General features: G+C 31.6%; 2 protein-coding genes across 2 annotated transcripts in view; both read right to left on the reverse strand.

Annotated features, from left to right (window-relative positions):
- The window catches only part of LOC140448094 (probable G-protein coupled receptor CG31760), a 412547-nt gene extending 389051 nt beyond the window's left edge, over positions 1–23496 (reverse strand). Inside the window, exon 1 of the mRNA XM_072541150.1 lies at positions 23416–23496. The gene's annotated coding sequence lies outside the window, so the exon portion shown is untranslated. The remainder of the gene's footprint in view (positions 1–23415) is intronic.
- Positions 6638–7087, reverse strand: LOC140448614 (COX assembly mitochondrial protein 2 homolog). The gene has a single exon (XM_072541711.1). The coding sequence runs from the start codon at positions 6997–6999 to the stop codon at positions 6751–6753; it is 249 nt and encodes an 82-aa protein (XP_072397812.1). The 5' UTR covers positions 7000–7087; the 3' UTR covers positions 6638–6750.
- Positions 23497–24288: the final 792 nt, after the last annotated feature.

Genomic DNA, 24288 nt, shown 5'->3' on the forward strand with positions numbered 1-24288 from the left:
TTAAGAAATTCTAGGAACCAATTAATTATTTCAAAAATAATTTAATAATATATCTTCTGTTTCATTAATAGTTGTAACTAAAGTGAAAATTTACTTATATTGCATGGCAGCCTACCCCAAAATTTATTATTCTAACACGTAGGTGGAGTCAGTAGTAGTCTAAATTTAAAATCGCGACTGAATACCGCCGTGTTAGCCGCCATCTTAAATTTAACAAAGAACCGTTTTTTTTTTTCAATTTCTCAGCCATTTTCAACTTTTTGGCAAAAATGGTATGATAACTAAAATGAAACTATAATGGAGACAATTGCATTTTATACAATTTTGATTTCTTTGATTTTTTGTTCTACAATCAATATTTAAGGTCCTGCTTATATGACAGTTTTAAAAATACGATTATCATATTTCTTTGCGCTTTTACAGCAAGTATAGGACATCAGATATTAGTTATTTCATAGAACCTCTAAAAATCATACGAACAAGCTAAATTTTGCCGAGAATATTAATTTCAGGATCCCAAAAAAGATGCAAAATAGTTTATTACTTTCACCTCCTTTCACTTTCAAAACGCAAAAACATCGATTTACCAAGAATCTGTACGGCGTAGAAAAAAATGTTTTAAGTAAAAAATGTAGCTGAGATAATTTTAAACAAAAATGTTTATTGGCTTTTTTTGTGTAAAATAAACCGTTATCTCACAAACAACACTTGAAGCGACCGTCGATTTTGAACGTCAGTTACGCACGAGAACTCAATGTTAAAACGCAACTTTATTTTTGTCGATAGGACACTTGGATGAGAAGATATCGAATTTTTACCGTCGAGGTGATACAAATTTTATTGAACATTGATTTCGAAAGCGTAACTGACATGCCAAATCTACGGTTGCTTCAAGCGTTGTTTTTAAGAGAACGGTTCATTCTACACAAAAAATGCTCATAAACATTATTGTTTGTAATTATCTCAGCTACATTTTTTATTTGTAAAATATTTGTAAAAGGGGGAAGCCTGGGGGTAAAAGTGTTAAAATTTTTTGCATCTGTTTTGGAGTCCCAAAATTAGTATTCTGAGCAAAATTCACTTTGTTTGTATGATTTTTAGGGGTCAACTCTCTGACGACTGGACTATAGAGTTATCTATAAAAGTAGCAGGCTGGTTATAAAAAGTTCATATTGGGAAGGTACAAATTTTCCTAAAGTACCTAAAAAGCCAAAGGAACTAGTGAAGCTTTTTCTACTTTTTTAGTTGCACTAGCAGAAGATGTTACTAAAAAACTTGAGCGATTTTCCGAGAAAAGTTTAATGTGGATACGAATAAAGATAAAGAAAGAAATTCGAAATGGCTTGATGACGAATGCAGGAAAAACAAAGAAAGAAAAAATTTTTGCAAAAAGCATTTAGCAGTGATATATAAGACTCAGCAGTTATAGTTACAAGTAAGCAAGATCTCAAATAGACTCCAGTAAAAAGAAGTTTCCTTAAGACAGCGTGTTAAGAATATTAAAACTATAAACCAGCAGAATGAAGCTGAAAAGTTCTATAGAGCGATAAAGGGGATAACTAATGGGTTTCAACCAAGGAATAACTCGTGTAAACACAGAAAGGGAAGAATTGTAGGGGCGGAAATGAGATGATTGCTGGACGGACGGCGCATTTTAAGCCTTACTGAACATTGAGAGGTAAACTGCAGGACAGAGAATGGTAATTGTGACAATAGAACCGCAGTATGATGGACTATTGAGAAGAAAATATCTGATCAACAAATAGTAATCCTGTCGGATTCAAAATCTGCGTTGTCTGCTTTAGATCATTCACATAAATATATACAAAAACAATATTATCGTAAAAATTTTAGAAAATCAACCAAAGTTACTTAAAAGAAGTAATTGAGTCTGTTTCATTTGGGTAAAGGGACATGCTAGTATCTCGGGTAACACCAAAGCAGATTATTTTGCTAAAGAAGCGGCTTCAGGAGGATTAGAAATTAGTTGGCTCAATAGAAGTGATTCAGTCTAGCTGTGTAAACAAGAATTAAAAGAAAACTGGGAAATTGAATGAAATGTTTTCTGTAACAGAAGTAACAACTTATATACAAAAAATTACCCTGTTTTAGCTACTGCGCCTTTTGCTGCAAGAAGTCATTCCAACAGAAGAGTATATTCAATGTTTGTTAGATGCCTTGTTAATCATGCTACTGTGAAAGTCTATCTTCATATATTTGATTTAAGTGAAAGAGAACTCTGCGATTGTAATGGTAACACTGACGATATCAATCATTTCATGTTCGGGTGCATATATAATGATACTGCTATTAAGTATCTATTGGAAAATCTGATAAAAACACAAATACCTCTTTCTTAGAGTCAATCTTCTATTTTATATATCTCTCGTCGTAATATTAGGCTTAACCAAATTTTTGGGGATGTATAAAATTGATTAAAAGAAAAATTCAGGATGGTTGCCTGTCTTGTGTTGTAATAAAGTCGCTATGAAAGTCACCTTATCGTGAAAAGTATTCCTATATTGTGTAATCCCTTGTTGGTATTAAATATTCACTTTAAGTTGGATAAGGCCCTGGATGTAAAGAATGAACCTATCGTTTCTTGTTAATCTACTGATTCTTGTAATACTGATGTTTACAATATATTTTTAATTTACTTCTAGGCGAAGTACTATTTTGTTAACAAATGCAATAGGTTAATACATCGTTAACAAATTCAAGTAGTCAAAAGTACATTATCGTAGCTGAATGGATCAAGTTATCCAAAATGCCATTAATTAAATAAAAAAAAACGCAGAATGAGCCAACATTGGAGGAGGTAAAGAAAGTAAAACTGTGTAGAAGCGAAAAATCTTAGGAGAAGAGCTTTTTTAAAGGAGGTGGTTAATGCATATGTTCTTGTACATCATCTGGGTCAGTGAATAGATCCCAAAAAATGGAGAGTAAATTTCATTTTTCTAAGACATAGGAAAAGTAATAGGTTAACGTGTACGAGTGACGGAGTAAAAAACTAATTCATCTAGCAATAATAAATTTACATACTCAATGTTTATCTAGTCCTCTAGACATTGTTTGTATATACGGAAAATACATTACAAGTGTTTCAGTATGGATATTATCCTGATAGATGTACTGTAGATCAGATTTTTCTTATAGGTTAAGCAATGAAAACGTGCTTGGAGCATAATGTAGATCTGCAAATAATGTTGACAGATCTCCATTAAGTATTTTATTTGACTGCGTGATGAGAGGTGAACAATTTTTTTAACATTTTTGAAGTGAATACTTCTTATTGCTCGGTATGATGTTTTGCACGGGCCCGAAATTATATTTAGCGTAACTCGAAAAATTAAGACGCGTTTAGTAACCTTTCAGTATATCATAATATACCTACATAATATACATAATATATGCACTTATTATAATTTTATGTAATATGTTTTTTATATTATATATAAAAACTTCAGAAGGATTGGATATATTTGGATAATTTTTATTTTAAAATATTCGTATGGTATAAAATAAATAAAAAAAAATAAATAAAATTAAATAGAATTAAATAAAATTTAGCAAAATTAAATAAAATTAAATAAAATTAAATATAAATAAATAAAATTAAATGGAATTAAATAAAATTTAATAAAATTATATAAAATTAAGAAAAATTATTATAAATTATAAAAAATTATAAAATATTATAAAAATTATAAAAAATAGTTGGTACATAGTTTTTCGTATTGTTTTTAAATTTATAAGTATATCTTTAAAATAAATGAGTTGTTGCTTAATATATGTATTAATTTACTGTAATTTACTGGCATTTTCGTTAAAAAAGTTTCGAGGCTTGTAGGTAATAATATATCAAACATGTTTCATTTACTATCAAATTTTCACACCAAATGGCTCATATATCATTTCCAAGTTTCCAAAAAATTTTGATTCATCAAACTTTATCCCAGAACAACTGGTTACAACTTACTAAAGGATAATAATATACAAACTTACCTAATAAAATCCATCGGTCATTGAAGCAAATAACTTTGACAGCCGTTATGGTAGGACCTTATTAGTTTGGTAGTTCGAGTACAAATTAAATATAAAGGGAGAATTTGGAAAACCAAAGAGCGAGAATGATAAAGTGTGAACCGACCCTTCATTGATATGGAGCGATGAGGGTCAAGTTTGGTGGGATCATTTCAATTTGTTAGAATTTAAATATGTTTCTTATTTAAATTTGGCAAATTGGGTATATTTTATTTGATTAGAAAATAATATAATTGGAATTAAATTATTACGTTCAATAATATTATAATTTAAATAGAATATTATCACTAAATATTAGGAATAATTCTAAATTAGACTTTTAAATGTCACATCGGCAGTGATATAATACACAGAGCGGTATAATATAATGTTCAAATGTATACAAGCAGTTTTAGATACTACAAGTAAGAAACAAATTGCCAGAAATTACCGGTAGAATGATCATCTAGCACAAATGGGATAACATAAACAGGAAATATATTCAAAGGAACTAAATGATAAAACACAAGATGGTGAACAAAAGTATAAATTAATATGCATTGGTTAATTTAAAAAGAGAAGTAATAAAATCGTTTTGAAAGCAAACCAGAAACTAAAGTTGGGAAGACAAATGACAGGAGCTGGACACATATATTAGAGGGCGAAAATCTAAAGAATCTTGAAGATTTATAAAAAAATCTAAGATCAAACGAAAGGAAAGAAGTACTGATAAATCCCATAACAGTATCGAAATGGAAAGAATATTACAAAACACTATTGACAGAAACAACACCAAAATATAGTACGCCATCAGGAAATGTAATCCAGGTTTTGGAAAAGCCAATTATGATAAAAAAATAAAATAGTTACATTGTTATTTTACAGATACATAAATGGGTAGCCTGTACCACAAACGTAAAATAGAATGGTTAATATCGATAAACAAGACCCTAATAATAACCACAACTAACACGCTAAGCCAACAATATGGAAGAATTAGTATAGAAAGGGAAGAAGCTACGGAAAAACTGGACCATAAAAAAATTAAAAGTTGCATACATAAACTTAGGAATCAAACTAACTGGCACAAAACGAAGCAAAGAAAATATAAAAGACCAGACAGTTAAAAAAGACAAGTGATAGAGACCCTAAATTGGGTTTAGGGAAAAAAAACATAAGAGAAGATACAAGGAGGCAAATTTACAATACAATACCAGTTAACGTATAGGGTAGAAGTATGGTCCAATTAACCATTCCCTGCCGTCTGTTTTCATCCGAAATTTTTTCTGAGCACATTTTTCTCAGATGCCTATTTTTTCCTCCTGTTGGTCCCGTAGACCCGCAGTATTTAATTTAGTGACCCTACTGTAGTGCTTCTCTAAAATAATCTTTTGTATATCTCTTTGTCTTCTTCTCCCGTGTTCGCTATGGCTGCCTGTAAGTATTGAAATTTAGTCACTATTTTTAAATTATAGACAACTTTTGTTCATTTCATTTTGATATATTTGCTATCATGTATTGTGTCTTCCCTCATTTTCATATAGTGCGTTTTTGTTTGGTTTATGGTTAGTCTGTATCGTTTCGCTTTTGCTTTAAGTTCCTTAAAAACTGTTTTTTCGTTCTCCCCAGTATATGCACATCGTCCGCGAATGCTACGTACTATTCCTTGCTATTAAATATGGTCCTCTAGTACTTATATTTAATCTTCTTACGATCTTCTAATACTAGGTTGAATAAATTCGTTAATATCGGTTCCCTTTTTAAACCTCGGATTTAATGTGAACTAACCGGAAAAGCTATTTTTTATTGTACGTCATTCTCACTAGTCTTAAAAGCTCTACTGGTATATCTAATGTTCTAATGGCCTCACAAAACATCTTTCGATTTATAGAATTGTTTTTCCTCGTCAAAATACTCCCTGCCTTTCTCCTATATTTCTCTAATAATTTTTTTAAGTATTTTATAGACCAGTTCTGATAGTGCTATACCTCTATGGTGCTTGCACCATTTGTGGTCTTTTTTGTAAATCGGAAAAATAAGAGTGCTATTCCATTGTTTCGGCATTTTCTCTAAGTAGTATTATATCAACCGGAAGAATTTTTTGCAGTCTTTCACCGCCATTCTTGAAAATATCAGCTGACATGCCACTTTCTTCTACCCTCTTAATATTTTTTAGGTCTCTTATTATTTCTTTAGCTTTAGCTTTGGTTCGTCACACGTCCCTATTATATTTTTGCCAATTCTCATTTTTCTTCAAATCTGCTTGTTGGTCTGTATTTATTAGTAGTTAAAATACTTCGAAGTTATCCACTCCATTAGTAGTTACTTCGAAGTAATCCACTCATCTATTTAATTTTTCTGTAGTTACTAGAAGTAAACCTTCTTTTTTCTGCAATTTGTATTATTCTTTTTAGTTTCTCTAGATTTCTTAACTTCTTGGTAGAAACTTTTTACCTCTTTGTATATGTAAGCTGCTTTCATGTTTTTAATTATTTTTCTAGCTATCTCTTTTATTCCTTTTGCAAATTATTTTAACTTCTTTAAAGTTAAACTAAATAATGTAAACAACACTTAAAAACTGCATAAATTATAGCAAAATCTTAAAATTTTTCTTGATTATATTACAATACATAAGAATGTAACAAAATACATAAATTATTGTCATGAATACTTTTAAGCACAATTTTGCCTACATTATTGGAAACGATTACACTGACATTACAAACATTAACTTTCTTCCTCTAATTCATTTAAACTCATCTCCCGAAGCTTTCTTTTCATCTCTTTAGATTTTTCCATATTTCTGTCCCTTCTCGCCAGTCTTTCTTGCTTTAAACACGCATTCATAAGACTATTCTCACTGTTGCATTTGCCGAAAAACTTTCTAAAAGGGTATTCGGCGTGACACTTTTTGAGCAATTCAATGATTCGGTTGCAACTCTCAGTATGTAAATGTGCAGAGAGATCCGTATGCATAATGCATGTATTTCAACAGCAGTTTGTTTCGAAGTTGCTTGAAGCAAAATTGCCACTAAAAAGTTTTACGGTTGAAGTTAGGTTTGTGTTAATGTCAAAACATAAAGCAGGGTTTGCATTTGTGTTGCTTGAATGTAGGAATATAAAGCTTGATTTACAAGATAGTTATAATTTGTCATTTTCAAAAAGTTAAAGTAACTTTAAGAACATTCGGTACTTTTTGTAAGTTTATTACAAAGGAAGTTTATATTTTTTATCTATATTCTTATTCAAATTTGGGACTAGCTAAATATTCTTGTGTCACCATGTTATATTATGTAATTTATCGGTTATCCAGAAATTTGTAATAAATAAAAATAAGTTTATACGCAGTATACACAGTCTACTGTGTATACTTCTCTTATATCCACATTATCCCCTACACTTAATTCTTCTTTTGTAGATGTATTTCCATCATAGTAGTACTTGTACAATTTTCTTTTAATATATCCAATTTATTCTTTTCTTAGGTCATTTTTTAGGTCTACCTGTTCTGGTAAATATGTTTCATGTAAAACTGGAAGTGTGCCTCTAAGTCTACGACTATTCAAGAGTTGTGCTGGGGATTTATCTGATCCTAATAGTAATGTGTTCCTATATTCTAATTAGGCTAACTGAAGATCTTCACACTTCCTGAAAATATTTTTAGCTATCTGGACGGCTCATTGTGCCTGCCCATTTGCTCTAGGATATCTAGGGTTAGATGTCACAAATTTAAAGTTCCATTCCTTAGAGAATTCTCGACATTCCTTAGTGCCAAAAAGAATATTATCAGATACAACTTTCAAAGAAATCCCGTGAGTGGCAAACATAGTCTTAACGAATTTATTTTTGACTGGGATGTTTTGGACTGTAACGGAACAATTTCAATCCACTTTGTGATATAATTCATTACGATTAAATAAGATGCTCCTCCAAATTCACAAATATCAGCCGCTAGCATTTAAAATGGCAGTTCTGGATTTTCTCTTAGTATTAACGGCTTTTTAACATTATTTCTCTGATATTTCTAACAATCATCACAATTTCTAACCAAATCCACTATGTCCTTATTCATATTTGACCAGAACAATAACTGTCCCGCTGTTTGCTGTATTTTTGTAACCCCAAAGTGTGTTTCATGAAGCAATTTTAACATCCTATGCCGTAAAGAATCCGGAACTATAACTCTGTCCCTATAAAATATCAAAGCATTTTATGAAAAAACGTCATGCCTAATATTAAAATAATCGTTTAGCATGTAAGGCACCTTCGATGCGCATGACGGCCACCCTTTTTCGCAAAAATCTCTTAACATTTGACGTTTATTATCCTATTTAGTCTCAGCTATAAATTCCTCTTCCTTCTTTCTTCTGTTATATTTATTGTATGTACTTTCCTTTGTACGTAATGTATGTAATTTCATCTTTATACGTTGTAATCTAGGAGAGTCTACTTCTGCTATGCCTTTCTTCATTATCGAAATCAATGGCTTATGATCTGTGAAAATCTTAACTTCTCTATTATAAATATAATTATGAAATTTAGTACAAGAAAATAGAATTGCATTTAGTTCCTTTTCAATCTGGCTAAATCTGGTTTCACAATTGGTTAAAGATCTAGAAGCAAAAGATACAGGTTTAAGGTTTTATAATAATATTTGCAATAACACCATTTTGACTTGAATCTATTTGAATTATTATTGGATTATTTTCATCAAAATTTACAAGAACTGGGGGTGAGTAAATTAACTTTTTTATTAAATTAAATTAGTATATGTGACTTCTAGTCCATATCCAAACTGTACTCTTTTTTAACAATTCTCTTAATGGGGCTGATACATCTAATAAATTTGATAAAAATTGCGATGATAATTGATCATGCCCAGTTATCTTTGTAACTTTTTCTTATTATTGGGTTCTCTCAAATTTATAATAGCTTTAACTGTATCTAAGTCAGGTTTCATACCATCTTTATCGAATGCATTTCCCAAATATTTTACTTCAGACATTCTAAAATGTATCTTATTAGGATTAAATTTTACTCCAATATTTCTAGCACCTTCTAATACTTTATTAAGGATTTTATCATATTCTTTAAGACTATCTGCAAATATTAAAAGATCATCAAAGTAGATGAGAACTCCATCAATATCACCAAAGTTTTCTAAGGTAATTCCTTAAAAAAATTCAGGAGAAATATTAAGTCCGAATGGAAGTCTATCAAATTTCAAAATTTTAAAAGGAGTTTCAAATGGAAAAACTCTACTGAACCTCTCATCAAGCTGAACTTTATAGAATCCCTCTTTAAAGTCTAAAACAGAAAAATAATATTTGTTTTTTAACTTAATGCATATCTCTTCAATAGTAGGTATTAAACAATATTCCTTTTTAAGTGCTTGGTTTAAATCTCTAGGATCCAAACAAATTCTTAATGTTTTATCAGGTTTTTCAAACAATAACCAAAATTCTCAACGACGTTTTTTTAAATCTAACAGTTGATTTGTTAATCTCTATTTAATGGCTAAAGGGATCCTTCACGGGGGCTTAGTCACGGGAACAAAATTCTCTTTAAGTTTTAGTTTACATTTTTGAGGACAGTCACCTAATCCAGTGAATACATTAATATTTTGTTTAATAAAGTCACCTTTTGTTATATTTAAATCTATGTTATCTACTCTTTGTATCAAATCTAAATCTAATTTTAAACCTAAAATTGGCATAAGATTATCTTTTACTATAACAAAATCCAGTTGAAATATTTTCCTTTACATAAACATTTTAGTGATTTATTGATTTTATTTAAAAAATAGAATAATATAATGTTTATATTATTCTATAAATGTCTTTATCAGACATTTTACAGTGAAAATTTAATATTATATTTACTGTCATAAAAATATTTTAAATATGCCGAGATATATCGAGAAAGAACAAAGACTAATATTAAAATTATTAAATTATTTTCAATTAGAAAAAGAGGGATTAAGATCCTGCAACTGTCAAATTTAACTAAAATGACATGTAATAATTCTCGACATTCTTAAAATCCTATATTATGTCAAAATTAGTGACGCACTGAAAGAAGGGTTTGGGACAGACTGTACCACGATTTTATATTGTTCGAATTGGATGGGATGACATTTATTACTTTTGACATTTATGATGAATTTTGATGCTCGGGAATCGTTACGAATCGAATTTTATTATCGATCTTTATTTTTCTGTTTGTTTAACTATCATTTATTGGCAGATATACTTTTTATTTGTTTTTTTAATTAATTTTTGTATTTTGTTAGTTTTTTATGTAGTTTTTAATTTAAACCTACTTAGCGTAAATATATGATGACTAGATGACAAACGAAATAATCGAAACTAGCGAATCGACGTGAAGACCAGCTATTTTATAACGCCACTAGTGACGACGCCATCTTGTGGCGTTAGTTACGAGACGCTCGCCTCAGCATTTCACTATAAAGAGAAAGGTAAAGGACAAGGCCAGTATAAAAGCTACTGCAACGGGAAGCTAAATTTTACCACTATCAAAAACTTTTTAGCAGCTTTTAAATAGCATTTTTGTCTATTTTTAGTTAAATCAATTAGGTACATGTTTACCTATTTTCAGACTTCTGTTCTCGCTACATAACGAACTTACTCATAATTAGATACTAATTTATAAGTTAGCAGCCAATTTGAAACTTTGTTAATATTTAATAAACACCGCAAAACCGCTTAACTTGGAAAGTGTAAATATTTCAACCCCAGCGCCAGACCAAGCTGGTCGTTAACCACCTGTCAATTTTGAATATACTGCATATCTGTTCATGAAATATTTCCAAGATATCAGCGAATTTTTTAGACGTCTGGTACTTATTTTGTAAAATCGAGTCGTGAATATTGAATATGATTTATACATAATAATCCCCGTCAAAAAGTCTTTTTACATCAGCGCCTGAATAATGTGGATCACCTATGACTTGAATAAAAAAGAGAGTGGATTTGAAGACTATCTTAAAAAGTAAAAAAGAATATTATAAGATATGGAGGTACATTGTATAGATATGAAAAGAGTGCATAAAAAGGTATACACAAGAGACATGATTTTTTTATTTGAAATTTTACAAATACGAAGTTATCGAAATTTAAATTTTCAGCTGGAATAAAGCGGTTTAACAGCATTTGTAACACATATGTTACAACTTATAATATGTTATATGTCTAATAAGGTATAGTATTGTAAATGCCTCATTAAATAAATAGTCTGGGGCCACCTAGGTTACCGTGGTCTTTTCAATTCTGATCGATTTTGAGGGTGGATTTCATTTCGAGCAGTCAAACAATTACTGTTATAAACAATATAATTGTTTATATGATACTAGATCGTAAACTAAAAGAAATAAAAAAAAATTTCAAATAAAATTTGTTTTTTGAAAAAAAAAAGAACATGGCGTTTACTTAACTTAAATTCAATAATTAGAACTCGAGATATTGTAAACTTAGTGCAAAATGGTTGAATATTAAGTATTTTTCGAAGATTTTTCGATCGTAACTCAGTTTTTGCATATGCGAAAGCTTTTCAAAGCTTTTCAAAGTCTCATTTTTAAGCTTAATTTATAGACTTTCAAACAAAATTTACTAAACCGTTTGAAATTGTAATTTTCTTAAAAAAAATTGAAAATTAATTTGTTTATAAGGGTTTTAAGCAAATTTAGCAATAAACACTTATACTTGAATTAATGGTAATAATAGACGAACTCAAAAGGAACATTTTGAGCTTATAAAAATGTTCGTAGGTTTATTTTTGGCCAAGATGCCGATATTTTAATAGCGCGCTCTAAGGCTCAATATCAGCTCATAGCATAAAGGAACCCGCGCTAACCCCTCGATAAAAATTAAAGCTTGATTGAGGCTTCCAAGCTCGGCTACCAAAAATACAACTTGTTTTTCTTAAAAAAATGTTGAGTGATAGTTTTTTAACTATAGAGTTATCGAGTGAGTGTGTATTTTTTGGAGAGTAGCGCGAGAATAACTTGAAAATGTCTTATGTCATTCGTTAACGTACAAAGGTTTGAGATCTAAAGGCAGGCGTGACGTAACGTAAAGTTATTTTGTAACAGTTTTGTAAAATAGAAGGGAATGGAGTAATTATATATTGGAGATATTCCAACATAGCTATTTGTTGAAAAGTCTATAAGTTTAACTTTAAAATGAGTTTTTGTAAAACTCATTTGTATGTATAGAAGCTGAGTTACTTATTTTGCAACCATTTTGCATTAATTTTACAATATTTTAAGGTTCAGATATTGGATTAACGTGTAGTAAACATCATTTTCTTTTTTTTTAAGCAAAAAAATTTTATTTGAAAACTTTTTTATCCCTTTTATTTTACGAGCTTGAGCCTTAAGGTGAACCAGTCGAAGTGTGAATTAGTTTTCAGTTAGATGATTTTTATGACATATTTTGCATGATTTAAGAGATGTTTTAAGTCATGATCTTTTTTCCTAAAATGCTTACGGACTTTACTACATATACTTAAATTTGGGCACGTTCGTAACATCAGATGTGAAAATTATGTTAATTTTTTTAAGTATCCGTGGTTTACACTTTCCCGTCAATTTGGGGTAAGCGTGACCATGATTTTAGCTTACAACAGCGTGTGTTATTTTTGGGGCAAGTGTAAATAATTTAAAATTGTAAGAAAAATAAATCTTTTAGTTTTTGAAAAATTTTAATTTATTTATTTTTAAGCAAGTTACAAACTTTTTAAGATTTAAAGGTTCAACCCGACAAAATTTACATAAAAAATAAAATGATCCCTTCTGTCTCTAACGGGTTTTGGTAAAGATTTTACGATATCGTCTTCAACTATCATATCCGTGTCTTTTATATCAGGCCAAAAAAAAAGGTGTAACTACTCTTTTTATATCTTAAAAAGCAAATTTTCCATTCCTTTTCAATCTTGTTATCAATTCTTCCAAAATATTTAATATTTTTTTTAGATGTGTACTCTACAACAACCCAAATACCCAGCGCGATTCGGGTCTTTCCCAACTCTCCAACTGTTGGCACTTCTTTCTCAATTATTTGTTCGTTTTCTTCAAATTTTTCAGGATCTAAATCATCCTCAGAGTCAACATATTCTACCAAATCTTTTTCTGATTCTGAGCTCCTAAAAATTTCTTCTCGTTTCTTAATCCCCTTCGGTTTTTGAATTTTTGCTTTTTTTTCTTTCTGCGTTCTTTTTCTTTTGTTTGTTTTTCTATTTCTTTTATGTTCTTCAATATATTTTCTTCTGGAAGTTTATTCAGAACTTTTTCGGAAGTAACGACTTCTGCCCCTGGGCTAGTTTTTTTTGAGTCTCAAGAGGTTTGCTTATTTGTCTGTTTAACAGTGTTTAATAGCAGCTCCTCAAAACTTATTTTTGAAGAACTACTACTTGGAGTAGCACCAAAAATATTGGTTGTATGGTTTTCCACGATCTGGTCTTTATTTACCGACTGATCAATATTGGCGGCGGTAATAGCATCCATATTAGTATTTGCGGTTTCAGCTACAACTATTGTTTGGTCTTCTAAACTCTTTTGTTCTTTCCATCTTTTTAGGCTTTCAGGATGGTATTTTTTCTCTGGTATGACATGACGGTTAAATGGATATATACAAGCTTTTCTAAACCCGTTTTTAATAACTTCTACGCTTAGGTTTTTCAATGTAGTGCCTATCGTCAGAAAAAACTCTTTTTTGGGATTTTAAGGCCAGTATTATGTCTCCGCCTAGGTTACCCTAGGCTGTTGGTCCTAAGGGTCTTTTAGAGACTTAAATACGGCTAAATCCAAAGGCTGCAGAAGGTGGCTAATATGAGGAGAAAGTTTGATGATTGTGATATCATTCTGTCGTGCTAATTCAGCTAGTTCAATACTAATATGGGTACTATGACCGTCATATATCAATGGTACCGGCCTATTTTCTCCTAATGCAGGAATCAACGTTTTTTTTTAATAATTAAAAAATACGTTACTCTCTATCCATCCATTGGGTCTTGCTGCATAAGCAGTTCCCGGAAATGAGTTCTTGTTATCTAGTCGCCAGGAATCCCAAATATTTTTTCGCTTGAATACGATTAGTGGTGGTGCCTTACCGTGGTCTTTTCTCTTTCTGTACCCGAAGTAGTTCTGGAACTTGGTTTACCTTTAACTCCTACGACTTTGGTTTTTTTTTTGGGGTCGTGAGAAATGGATGTTTCGTCCATATTCCACACGAGTTGTGGCTTGTTCTCTAATTTCAGCTGAACTAAAGCAAAACAAACTTCTCAAAAAACTAAACTTTAAGTTTTTTGAGAATATCAAAATATTCTTGGATGATAAAAGGATCTGTCTTTTTCTTTCTTGAGTAGGTACTCCGAGTTATGATGGGGGAACTAGCAGCCAGCTCCCAATACGTCGACCTAAAAATAAATATGAAAAAAACAAAAATAATGACAAACACAGATGACCCCTGACGTATAAGTATAAATGGCAGTGAGATAGAACAAATCCAGGAATATATCTACCTTGGCCAAATCCTGAGACTTGAGAAAGAGAACCAAAGTGCGGAAATTACTAGAAGAGCAAGACTAGCATGAGCAGGATTTGAAAAACTTAGTTGGATACTTAAGAACCGCAAAATACCCCAATACTTGAAGAGCAAAGTGTTCAACCAATGCATTCTTCCTATCATGACATATGGATGTCAAACCTGGACCCTAACCAAGGCAAACATGAATAAACTAGCCACAACAGAAAGAACAATGGAAAGAGCAATGTTAGATATACGACTGTCAGATAAAAAGAGGAAAGACTGGGTAAGATCCAAAACAAAAGTAGAGGACATAGCAACAAAAATTGCCAAACGTAAATGGGGCTTCGCGGGTCACTCTGCTAGACAAAAAGACCAATGTTGGAATACTACAATACAACATTGGAGACCTTACGAAAGTAAACAACCAAGAGGAATACCACAGATGAGATGGGTTGATGATATTAAAAGAATAGCCGGAACAAATTGGAAATATGTTGCTCAGGATAGAGACCGATGGAAGGAGTTGGGAGAGGCCTATATCCAAATATGGACGACAGAAGGCTAAGAAGAAGAAGAAGAAGGTACTCCACAGCTTGGAGTTTTTTATGCTAAGTTGGTGACGTCTTTTAAAACTCCCGAACCACTCATCTCCAGGAGTGTTATCCTTAAATGAAGTTTTTATGTCATTTTTGGTAATGAATTCGCGAAAATCTCTAGTAGTTCCAATCTGGATATTATAAATCCCCACTGCTCCATAGTTTTTAGTCCTTGGGCCAATTTAGTCTCATCTTGGAGTAGAATCGCTGGAGCCCTCCCTTGCGATTTGCTTTTAGCTCCTCGAGCACCAGTCACATGGTAGAATAATGTTGTTTTAGGAATAGTATACAATTTATGTGCCCGGTATATCGGACAAACCCCTCTTTTTATCTCTGATACTGCGTGATTTAAATCATTTTGGGTTGCTCGATCCGACTTCCGTTTATAGTTTCTCACCATGTTCAATGTAGATAAAAATTAAAAGATAGTTTTGCAAGTTTACAGTTGCCCCAGTACACGTGGTTACATTTACCCCAGTAGGCAATATAAACGGGGTAAGTGACCTAAGTCATAATTCAGTTAAAAATTAAAATTGGCAATTTTTTAATACATACAACGTAATATAGTTGTTAAACAATTCTGCATACCATAAAATATTTACTTACCACCTAATACTCGCTTCTCACAAAATTTGTAAACAAAGTCTGCACAGTAACATCAACAAGTTAATTTGTACTTACATACGCCAACGGTTAAATATCAAATTACTTGTTTTCTACAAACTGCGTATTTGCATAGATCGTTGTTTCAAGAAATTAGGTTTCTACTTACAAGATGCCGCTGGCATCCTTAAATTGTAGAAAATTTTATATAGTATAGTCACACTTACCCCACAAACACACTTCCCCGGGTTTACCTTATAAAAAATTAAATTGTTAATAACAATTGTTTGACCCCTCGCAAGGAAATCCAATGTTGAAATTTGTAACCAGCAGCCAAAAATTCATAAAAAACTGGGGTTGACCTATCAGAATTGAAAAGACCATGGTGACCTAGTTTGACCGCTACACTAAAACTACAAATTTTAAGAACAAGTAAAAACTTCTTTTTGTAAAATTGTATAAAATTTTTAAAGATGATACAAAATGGATTTATAAATTTTCAGAACGTTTTCGACCCCATCAAATCATCATTAGTGAAAAAACCGACAAATAAATGTAACCGTTTAAAAATGAAAACAAAAGCGTAGAATTTTGACTGTTAAATCGAAACTGTGGTTAATACTTACGTCTATAAAGTTGTTGGAACTAGCCACATAATCAGGTCAGATGATACTTAAATTACATAATTATAGTAACGAACATTATAATTCTTAAGACACCAGGTCGATGATAAAGGATTGCATTTTTTTATTAAGGAAACATACAATTTACCAGCTCGAAAAAGGAGACCTTACGCCCTGTAAGGTACCAACCAAGGTTTATTTCCTTCTATCAACAGTTGGTTGTTACCTTTCAGGGCGTAAGGGCGTAAAAATTTTCTTCTGGTTTTGCCGTAATGTATAATTAAATATAAGGTTGAATGCTCGGATAAATGAACTTTGATCAAATAAAAGGCATATATCGAGCACAGTTTAATTTAATCTTGCCCAAGTACTTTCGATCCCTAGATCATCTTCAGGGGCATTTCGTCAATTGCGGCCTATCCGACAAGAATAAAATGTCATAAACATATAATTGTACAACACACTACACTACACAAGGACAAACAAACACTGACCTGAAGATTCTTTAGGGCTCGAAAGTACTTGGGCAAGATTAAATTAAACTGTGCTCGATATATGCCTTTTATTTGATCAAAGTTAATGTATAATTGTATATTTCTCTAAAGCATTGTAAAATGCATTATCAGTTAAAAGTGTATTTTTGCTTGGCTTCAATAGTGCTTTAAATATTGGGAGAATTGGCTATTAACTTTCTCATCACAGCGGTCCGTTTAAGTACAAGCTTTCAATCCGTATTCAAATTATTCGCAATTTCGTGAAATGCAGTATATTTCAGTTCCATCTGAAGATTTAATATAACTGTAACCAGATACTACAAAATGTGATACGTGCATTCTGAGTCTATCAATATCGACAAACGTAGTGCAATTTCCTGATTTGAGTATCTACCAAATCAGGATATCATTGTCCATCAGTATACTATAGCGTCGTATTGATTTCGGGAGAGCTTTTATAAAAAGGAACTTTATTTTGAAATCACTCTAAAGATGGTAAATCGAGAGCTCCAAGAAGATGCAATAAATTGATTAAGTTAAAAAAAAAACAAAATTTAACTAACGTGCATGTCATAGAAGACGCAATTTTATTTTTTTGATGTGTTGTGAGGGTAAATATAAGCTTAAAATCAAAATCAATCATTACAATTAAACAAATTTGTAGTGAAAATTACTTTATAAAAAATTCCCTATAATATTGCTGTGATATTATTTTATTGTAAAATGACCAGAAAAAAGCCGAAACGAAAATTTATTTAACAATTTTTAGTTATTTTTGGTTATAACTTTTTTATTTTCAATTTTACGGTAAAAAGTAATAAAAATAAAGTTATAGAAAATTTAATTTGCTACAAATAATGTTATATAAAATTTTCGGCAGGTTTGCTAATTTACGAGATAAAGCGAGAACCATTTGTCCCCATTTTTTCAAGATTGCGGACAGGGGATAAGAATACCGACCCGACAAACTTGAACTGTAGCTCATACAAAGCATATTCACTCATTAAAAAAATAATATATACGGGCTATACAGGAGAAAAAATTTGTTAAATATATTTGGCCATTTAATTTCAACAAAGCGATAGCAGCTTTTGCTAAAAGATTTAATCTTTTACACACTTCGTATAGCCCAGAGGACAGAAAACGATATTATTAAATCGTTTTCGTTCATGGCCCCCAAAGCAGGTGGCACCTATGTACGCTAACCACTGCAGTGGTCAAAGTTTAGGAGACATTCGTTGGACTTTCCGAGATTGAATTTATATCAGCCAAAGTATCTGATGAGGCTGGGATAGGCCTAAATGATTCATAACACTTTATTGGTACCGATTCGAGCACGGGAAGTTTAACGAATTTATCCTCCTAGGCCATATATATATATATATATATATATATATATATATATATATATATATATATATAAATATTCAGGTAAAACTCTTTGATTGAAAATTTCACTACTGGTGAATTAAATGTGCCATTACATATGCAAAAAAAATTTAAAAACCTAAAATGCCTTATTTCTTATTTTTCTCTTAACAATAACTCTATACTTTAAGCATACTTCTCAAGATTTAAAGTTGAAGCACTATTGATCCCATTGAAAGAACATTCATTTCCAATTACAACATTCGCTAACTCCCATTATCCAGATTTGCTTCCCTTAAAATGGTTTCCAATTTTCCAGACACTCCACCTCACGATAAAATCGTTTTGAGAGAATGGCGGGCCAGCAAATTGCCCATCATTATACAATTTAGACATCGGACAGATGTACAGGGTTATCGGTAAATTAACTTATATATAATTATTAGTACATATAAGTTGTTTATTAAAGCAATAAACATTTTATACGTACGAAAATAAAAAAAGAAACTTGGTCTAGCCTACTGGAAAAATATTCCAGACTAAAGACAAGCAACAAAAATGGGCAAGGAAGACAGAGTATCATTTATATTTTACAAAAATGTAGAAGAAATGGCCAAACATTTCATCTACAACTGCATAGCAATTGTTAGTCAACGCCATAAAACCAGAAATAGACCTTTTTAGAACCGGAGCTGGTAACAAATATTTCTCTCAAACGGATAATGAGCCTTCTTAGAAGCCTAAATCGATTGGACTAAAGATAGGTATAGGATATACATAAAAGATATGTCAGGTTTTAATGTATAAATTTCTATAAGGCCAATAGACCCCTTTGCAATTTACAATCTACAGTCTACAAGTCTATCTCTAGTAAAAATAGGACCTAGTAAAAATAACTTAAATAAATCATTTTTCTTAGGTCACCAAATAAAATAATCCAGCCTTTTGCGTGAAAAGTTGAACATAGACCTCCGCTAATTTCTTTCAGTTTTGTCAGTTCCCAGTGAATCTTTTGACGTCGTCTCTCCATCGTGTAGGTGATCTACCTTTGCTTTTTCTGTCTGTTCGTGGTCTCCACACTATAATTTTTGTGGTTCATTGCTCGTCATTTTTTCTCACCATATGGCCCGCCCAATTACTGTTTAGCCATGCTATGCGCTTTATGTAGCCTACCCTTATTTTTATTTTCCCTGTCTCTGAGATTCAGTTTAAATAACGACCGTTTTATTCTTATTTGGGCTACTCAGAGTTTGATTGCTATGACCTGTGTTAAGACAAATGTTTCGATGCCGTAAGTAATGACTGGGAGTACACATTGGTTAAACATCTTTTTTTTAAATAATTTGGCATATTGCTCTGGAAGATGTCTTACAAAGCTCTATATCCGACCCATGCTAAAGGGATTCTTATTTGCAGTTCAGTGGTTTATTTGTTCTGACAATGTGGATTTCATGATCTAAATATTTATATTTATGAACTACCAGATTTGTCAACTATTGTGTCGTTTTAGAATTTATCTTCAAAATAACTTCCTTACAGGTGGCATCTAATTCAGTAAGTATAGATCCAATCCCTTGTAAGTTATCCATTATCAGAACTGTCATCTAAAAATTGTAAGTGGAAGAGCAATCCGCCGTCGACATTGATTCCTTTGGCATTTAAAGCTTTCTCTAACTCTTTAAAAGCATGTTCCAGGATAGGCGACCACAGTTTGGGAAATAAAGTGCCTCTAGTCTGATTCCTCTTTTCATCTTTATATGTTTGAGACTGGGATGATCATTTAATGATATTGGAAAAAGGTTCTTTAAAAGCTTTGAACCAACCAAAAGATATTATGGATGTTAAGCTTAATTTAACATTATGTTTAACCCTTTCTATTTTCGGTCGGCGAGATCTACTCCTCCCATAAAATTATTGTAAAAATAATTGCTTCTGGACAAGTAAACTCAGCTTTTTTTCAGTTTCAGCTTTCTGTTGATAATTCCAACAGTTGTACTGTGACAATTGGACACCAGCATCACTTCTTTCGTATCTTCCCATTTAGTCACTAAATTCCTTCGGATGAAATTAAAAACTACTCCATGTCACCCCTTAACATTTTGTTATTTTCAAATTTGGCTACGTTTACCCGATTGGCCATATAGGTTCCTAAACATGGAAAATTCAAGGTGTTTAGTAGGATGAACGAAGTGAAAAATCTATCAAAGCATAGACACACATCTGGTGACCGCATGGTGTTAGCTAGAGTTTCAACAACTCGTTCTCCTAGATTTCCAGTAGTTGGTATGGATTCTTTGCCTGCGTAAATATTGAAATCGTATATATATATATATATTCTGGAAAAAAATCACTTCGTTGCCACGTTTTTATACCTCTTTTTACTGACTTTATAGGAAGATACTAAAGCAGTACCTTCCTTTGAACTTAGTCATTGATTCGTCGATGATGACTGATGGGAACTCTCAGTCCCCGCCTTATCGATGAAGTATTTTTTTGATGTATTACCATTTCTTTCAGGATTATTATAGTAGGACTTAGATAGCAGGAATAAACAGCGATCTCTTGAAACAGCTTTTTTATGAGGGAATTCGAAAGTGATTCGTTTTGTGACTAGTAGTGTGAGATATATGATACTTTATTATAACACATAACCATAGTACAACCAATCACTGTCATCATTTCGTACATATTTGTTTTTTTTTTTCTGGAAGTGCTACTATTTTTTGGTTTTTAATAATAATAATTTAAAATAATTTTAGAAAAATATCAACAGAACCAGAACCTTTATCAATATTTAGTATTGTTATCACATTTCTCTGGGTAGGAATTTCTTTTCTCGGACAAACGTTTGTATTTGGTACATTCCATTGTGCTGTCAATTCATTCCTTTCAGACTCTTCTTCAGATATTTACGCTTTATCAGAACTTTCTTCGTCGGAAGCAGTTATATTTACATCCAAACGGTCAGGAGTATTCTCAGGTACTTCATCCGAATCTGAGGAAGAATCGTCACCAGGTACATAATCAGACTCTGAGGCATAAGGTTCTTCCTTGGATTCATTTTCAGAAATATTTGAGAGGTTTTCAATTTTTTCTTGAACCTCTTTTTTTATTAGATAACGTCTACGTGCCAGAGGTAATCTGCAACCAAACAATACGAATGGGAGAAATACGACCCGGTATAAACTTCTACTGGGACACTAGAGTCCCGTTCGGAAATTATGGTAAAATCGATAAAATCAATATCAAAAATAAACAATATATATCACTAACCTGTCTTAATCAGCAACTAAATTATATATAATCGTTTAAATAAAACAGAGCAGCCATTTTTTCATTACTAAAATTGTATTATTTACGAGTTGTTAATGCACGTGTTTAGTTAACATTAATTTATAGGTTACAGACGTGATATGTAATAACCCTACTACTACGTAATGAGTAAGGAATATCTAAACAAACAGACGCCAGCAGATTTTTTGAAATCCGCTGGGACATGTGTCTCCACAGTAATGAAAGGGTTAAAGAAATTTAAAACATTAATTATTGGCTGTTGGATTTAAACAGAATTATGTATTCATTCCCTTGCATATACCAGAGATCAAAATTCTGAAGTGTTTTAGTAGATATATCCATAGAATAAGATACGTGTACAGTTGTGGAACTAAATGGTTATAGAAAATAATTACACTTATATGAGAAAAAAGCATAAAAAGGACGGATGCTTTAGGTAGCTTTTTTAAAGCCGTCTCTGATAAACTAGCCGTTTTAAAGAAAGGGTGCCATATGTTTTGGAGTCACTTAATACTCTCAGAAAAGTTTGTTGCCTATTTAGAAATGCCTTGCAGTCTCATTGTATGTTACTATGTATGATCTAACCATTACCTTGCTCAGCTTTTCTTGCAGTTTATAATATAATATTCTCGCTTCTTGCCTATAATGATATGCAAAGAAGAAAGGCCTAGTAGGTCCTCCATAACTGCTTTTGATGTAACCCTCTGAGGTTCTGTAATTTTAAGGCAAGCAGTATTTGCACCTTGCTTCATTTGAAGATTGTAATTTTGCTGCACATTTGAAGAAAGGCCTAGTAGGTCCTCCATAACTGCTTTTGATGTACCCCTCTGAGGTTCTGTAATTTCAAGGCAAGCAGTATTTGCACCTTGCTTCATTTGAAGATTGTAATTTTGCTGCACATTTGATCATCATATCAAGGGTATGTATTCTTTGGTTTTTCCACGATGTTATAAATCCAATATATCTGATTTTTAACTCATATTTTTCCACGAGCGCGTCTGGCTAGCATTAACATAGTTACTACTTTCTTGGTTATTTATTTTCTCTGGTGATTTCATATAAGCCTCGAGTCTAATATTACTCGTTACTTTATTTTACTCAGTGGATTTAGATCTACCTTCACCATTCAGATTTAGAAAATGTATTCCCTTTAAATTTTTTCTTCTAGTAAATTTTATGATTTTGGATTTCTGGGGGCTTATGTTAAGTTCTATTCTTGAAGTTCAATATTTAACTGTATACTGAAGTAAACTAGTAAAAGTGATCATACTAAATTATATTTCTAACTGTGCCATTAAATTTGCAGTGGGTGCAAATTACCTGGTCATTTGCATAGCAAATAGCCATGATGCCCGTCGTTAATAAGTTTAGTTATCAGCCCATCCATGACCAGATTCCACAAAAGCGAAGACTCCCCATGATCCCTGCCAACACCTTGTGGCTATTTGTGCCATATACAGTCGGAAAAATGAAAGATTACCTATAAACGATCATATCAATAACTTATTTTGTATTTACTGTCTTTTTCTATAACAAACATTTGTTATTTATAGAAAAAGACAGCAAATACAAAATAAGTGATTGATATGATCCTTCATGGGTAATCTTTCATTTTTCCGGCTGTATGTAGCTTAAATGAACAATAATAAAATGATAGTCAATTATTTTATTATCGATACTATTAATGATCTGTAAATTGTACTTTTTAATGTAATAAGCAGTGTTTGCAGTATATGGAACTAAAAATACGTAAGTACTTGTGATTTTCATTTAATTGCACAAAAAACTTTAAAAAATACATTTTTAAACAAACGACTTTATAAATTTCTAATTAGATCATTATTTACTGTGGGAGTTATTTACTTACTTGGAAAGAAGACGTTCGCCTTGTAAGGGAGGGAAAACCAATATGCCTCGAAACTTGATCATTAATTAAGGAACATTTCCATTCATCCTCTAATTTAATCTGAAACAACAGGAAATAAATTCTAGTAATTGCCTTGCGAACTGCATTTTCTCTTAACCTAAAGGAATGGCGCTTTAAATCTACCTGCGTTGGAGGCTTGTAGTTTTCTCAATTATTTTTATTGGATTTTAAACTTTGTTGCTCTAATTTTCCAATTTTATTTAGATGGGATAAACACTGTTGTATATTTAGTGCGCACAAGATAATGCTCCTTTAATGTTACTTTTTAAAACATTTAAGTTAGGCGTTTAATTAAAAAAATAGAATAAAGTGTTCTTTTTAAATAAAAGTATGTGTGGTACTTAGAAGTATTCAACCTTAGATACTGGGTAGTAGTAGGTAAAATGGAATAGATTTGTTACATTTTTTTGTTAGTTTACTTTTTTATTTTTGTATTTCCTTCAACATACAACCAATATGCCACTAGCCGTATCTTCGTTTTGGCAATAGCATCTTGTACCCTATTGCATTGTCTTGTTAAAGGTGTACCAAATTACTATAGTTAAAATTTATCTGCTTAAATAGAAAAATTCAACCCTTTGCACGATCAACAGTTAAGATTCGTCACGCCATATTTCTTCAATGCAGTTGGTGCCAATAAAAGTTTTAGAATACCTTTTCTAAGTAATATAATGCTAAAGTTAACTTTTTTTTTCAATCAATAAATTTCCGAGTAGAGAGTTTCTGTATCTTTCTTTCGCAGAAATGAGAGAAAGGGATATTTTCTTTTGAGAACAGTTTGTTAAATTTTTGAGGGAACGAAAATACTTCAGT

This window comes from Diabrotica undecimpunctata, chromosome 8 (assembly GCF_040954645.1).
Source record: "Diabrotica undecimpunctata isolate CICGRU chromosome 8, icDiaUnde3, whole genome shotgun sequence".
In the NCBI taxonomy this organism is placed as follows: Eukaryota; Metazoa; Arthropoda; class Insecta; order Coleoptera; family Chrysomelidae; genus Diabrotica; species Diabrotica undecimpunctata.

Coding starts and splice junctions, on each gene's coding strand:
- LOC140448614 (XM_072541711.1), bottom strand. CDS start 6,999: ATGCATACGGATCTCTCTGCACATTTACATACTGAGAGTTGCAACCGA.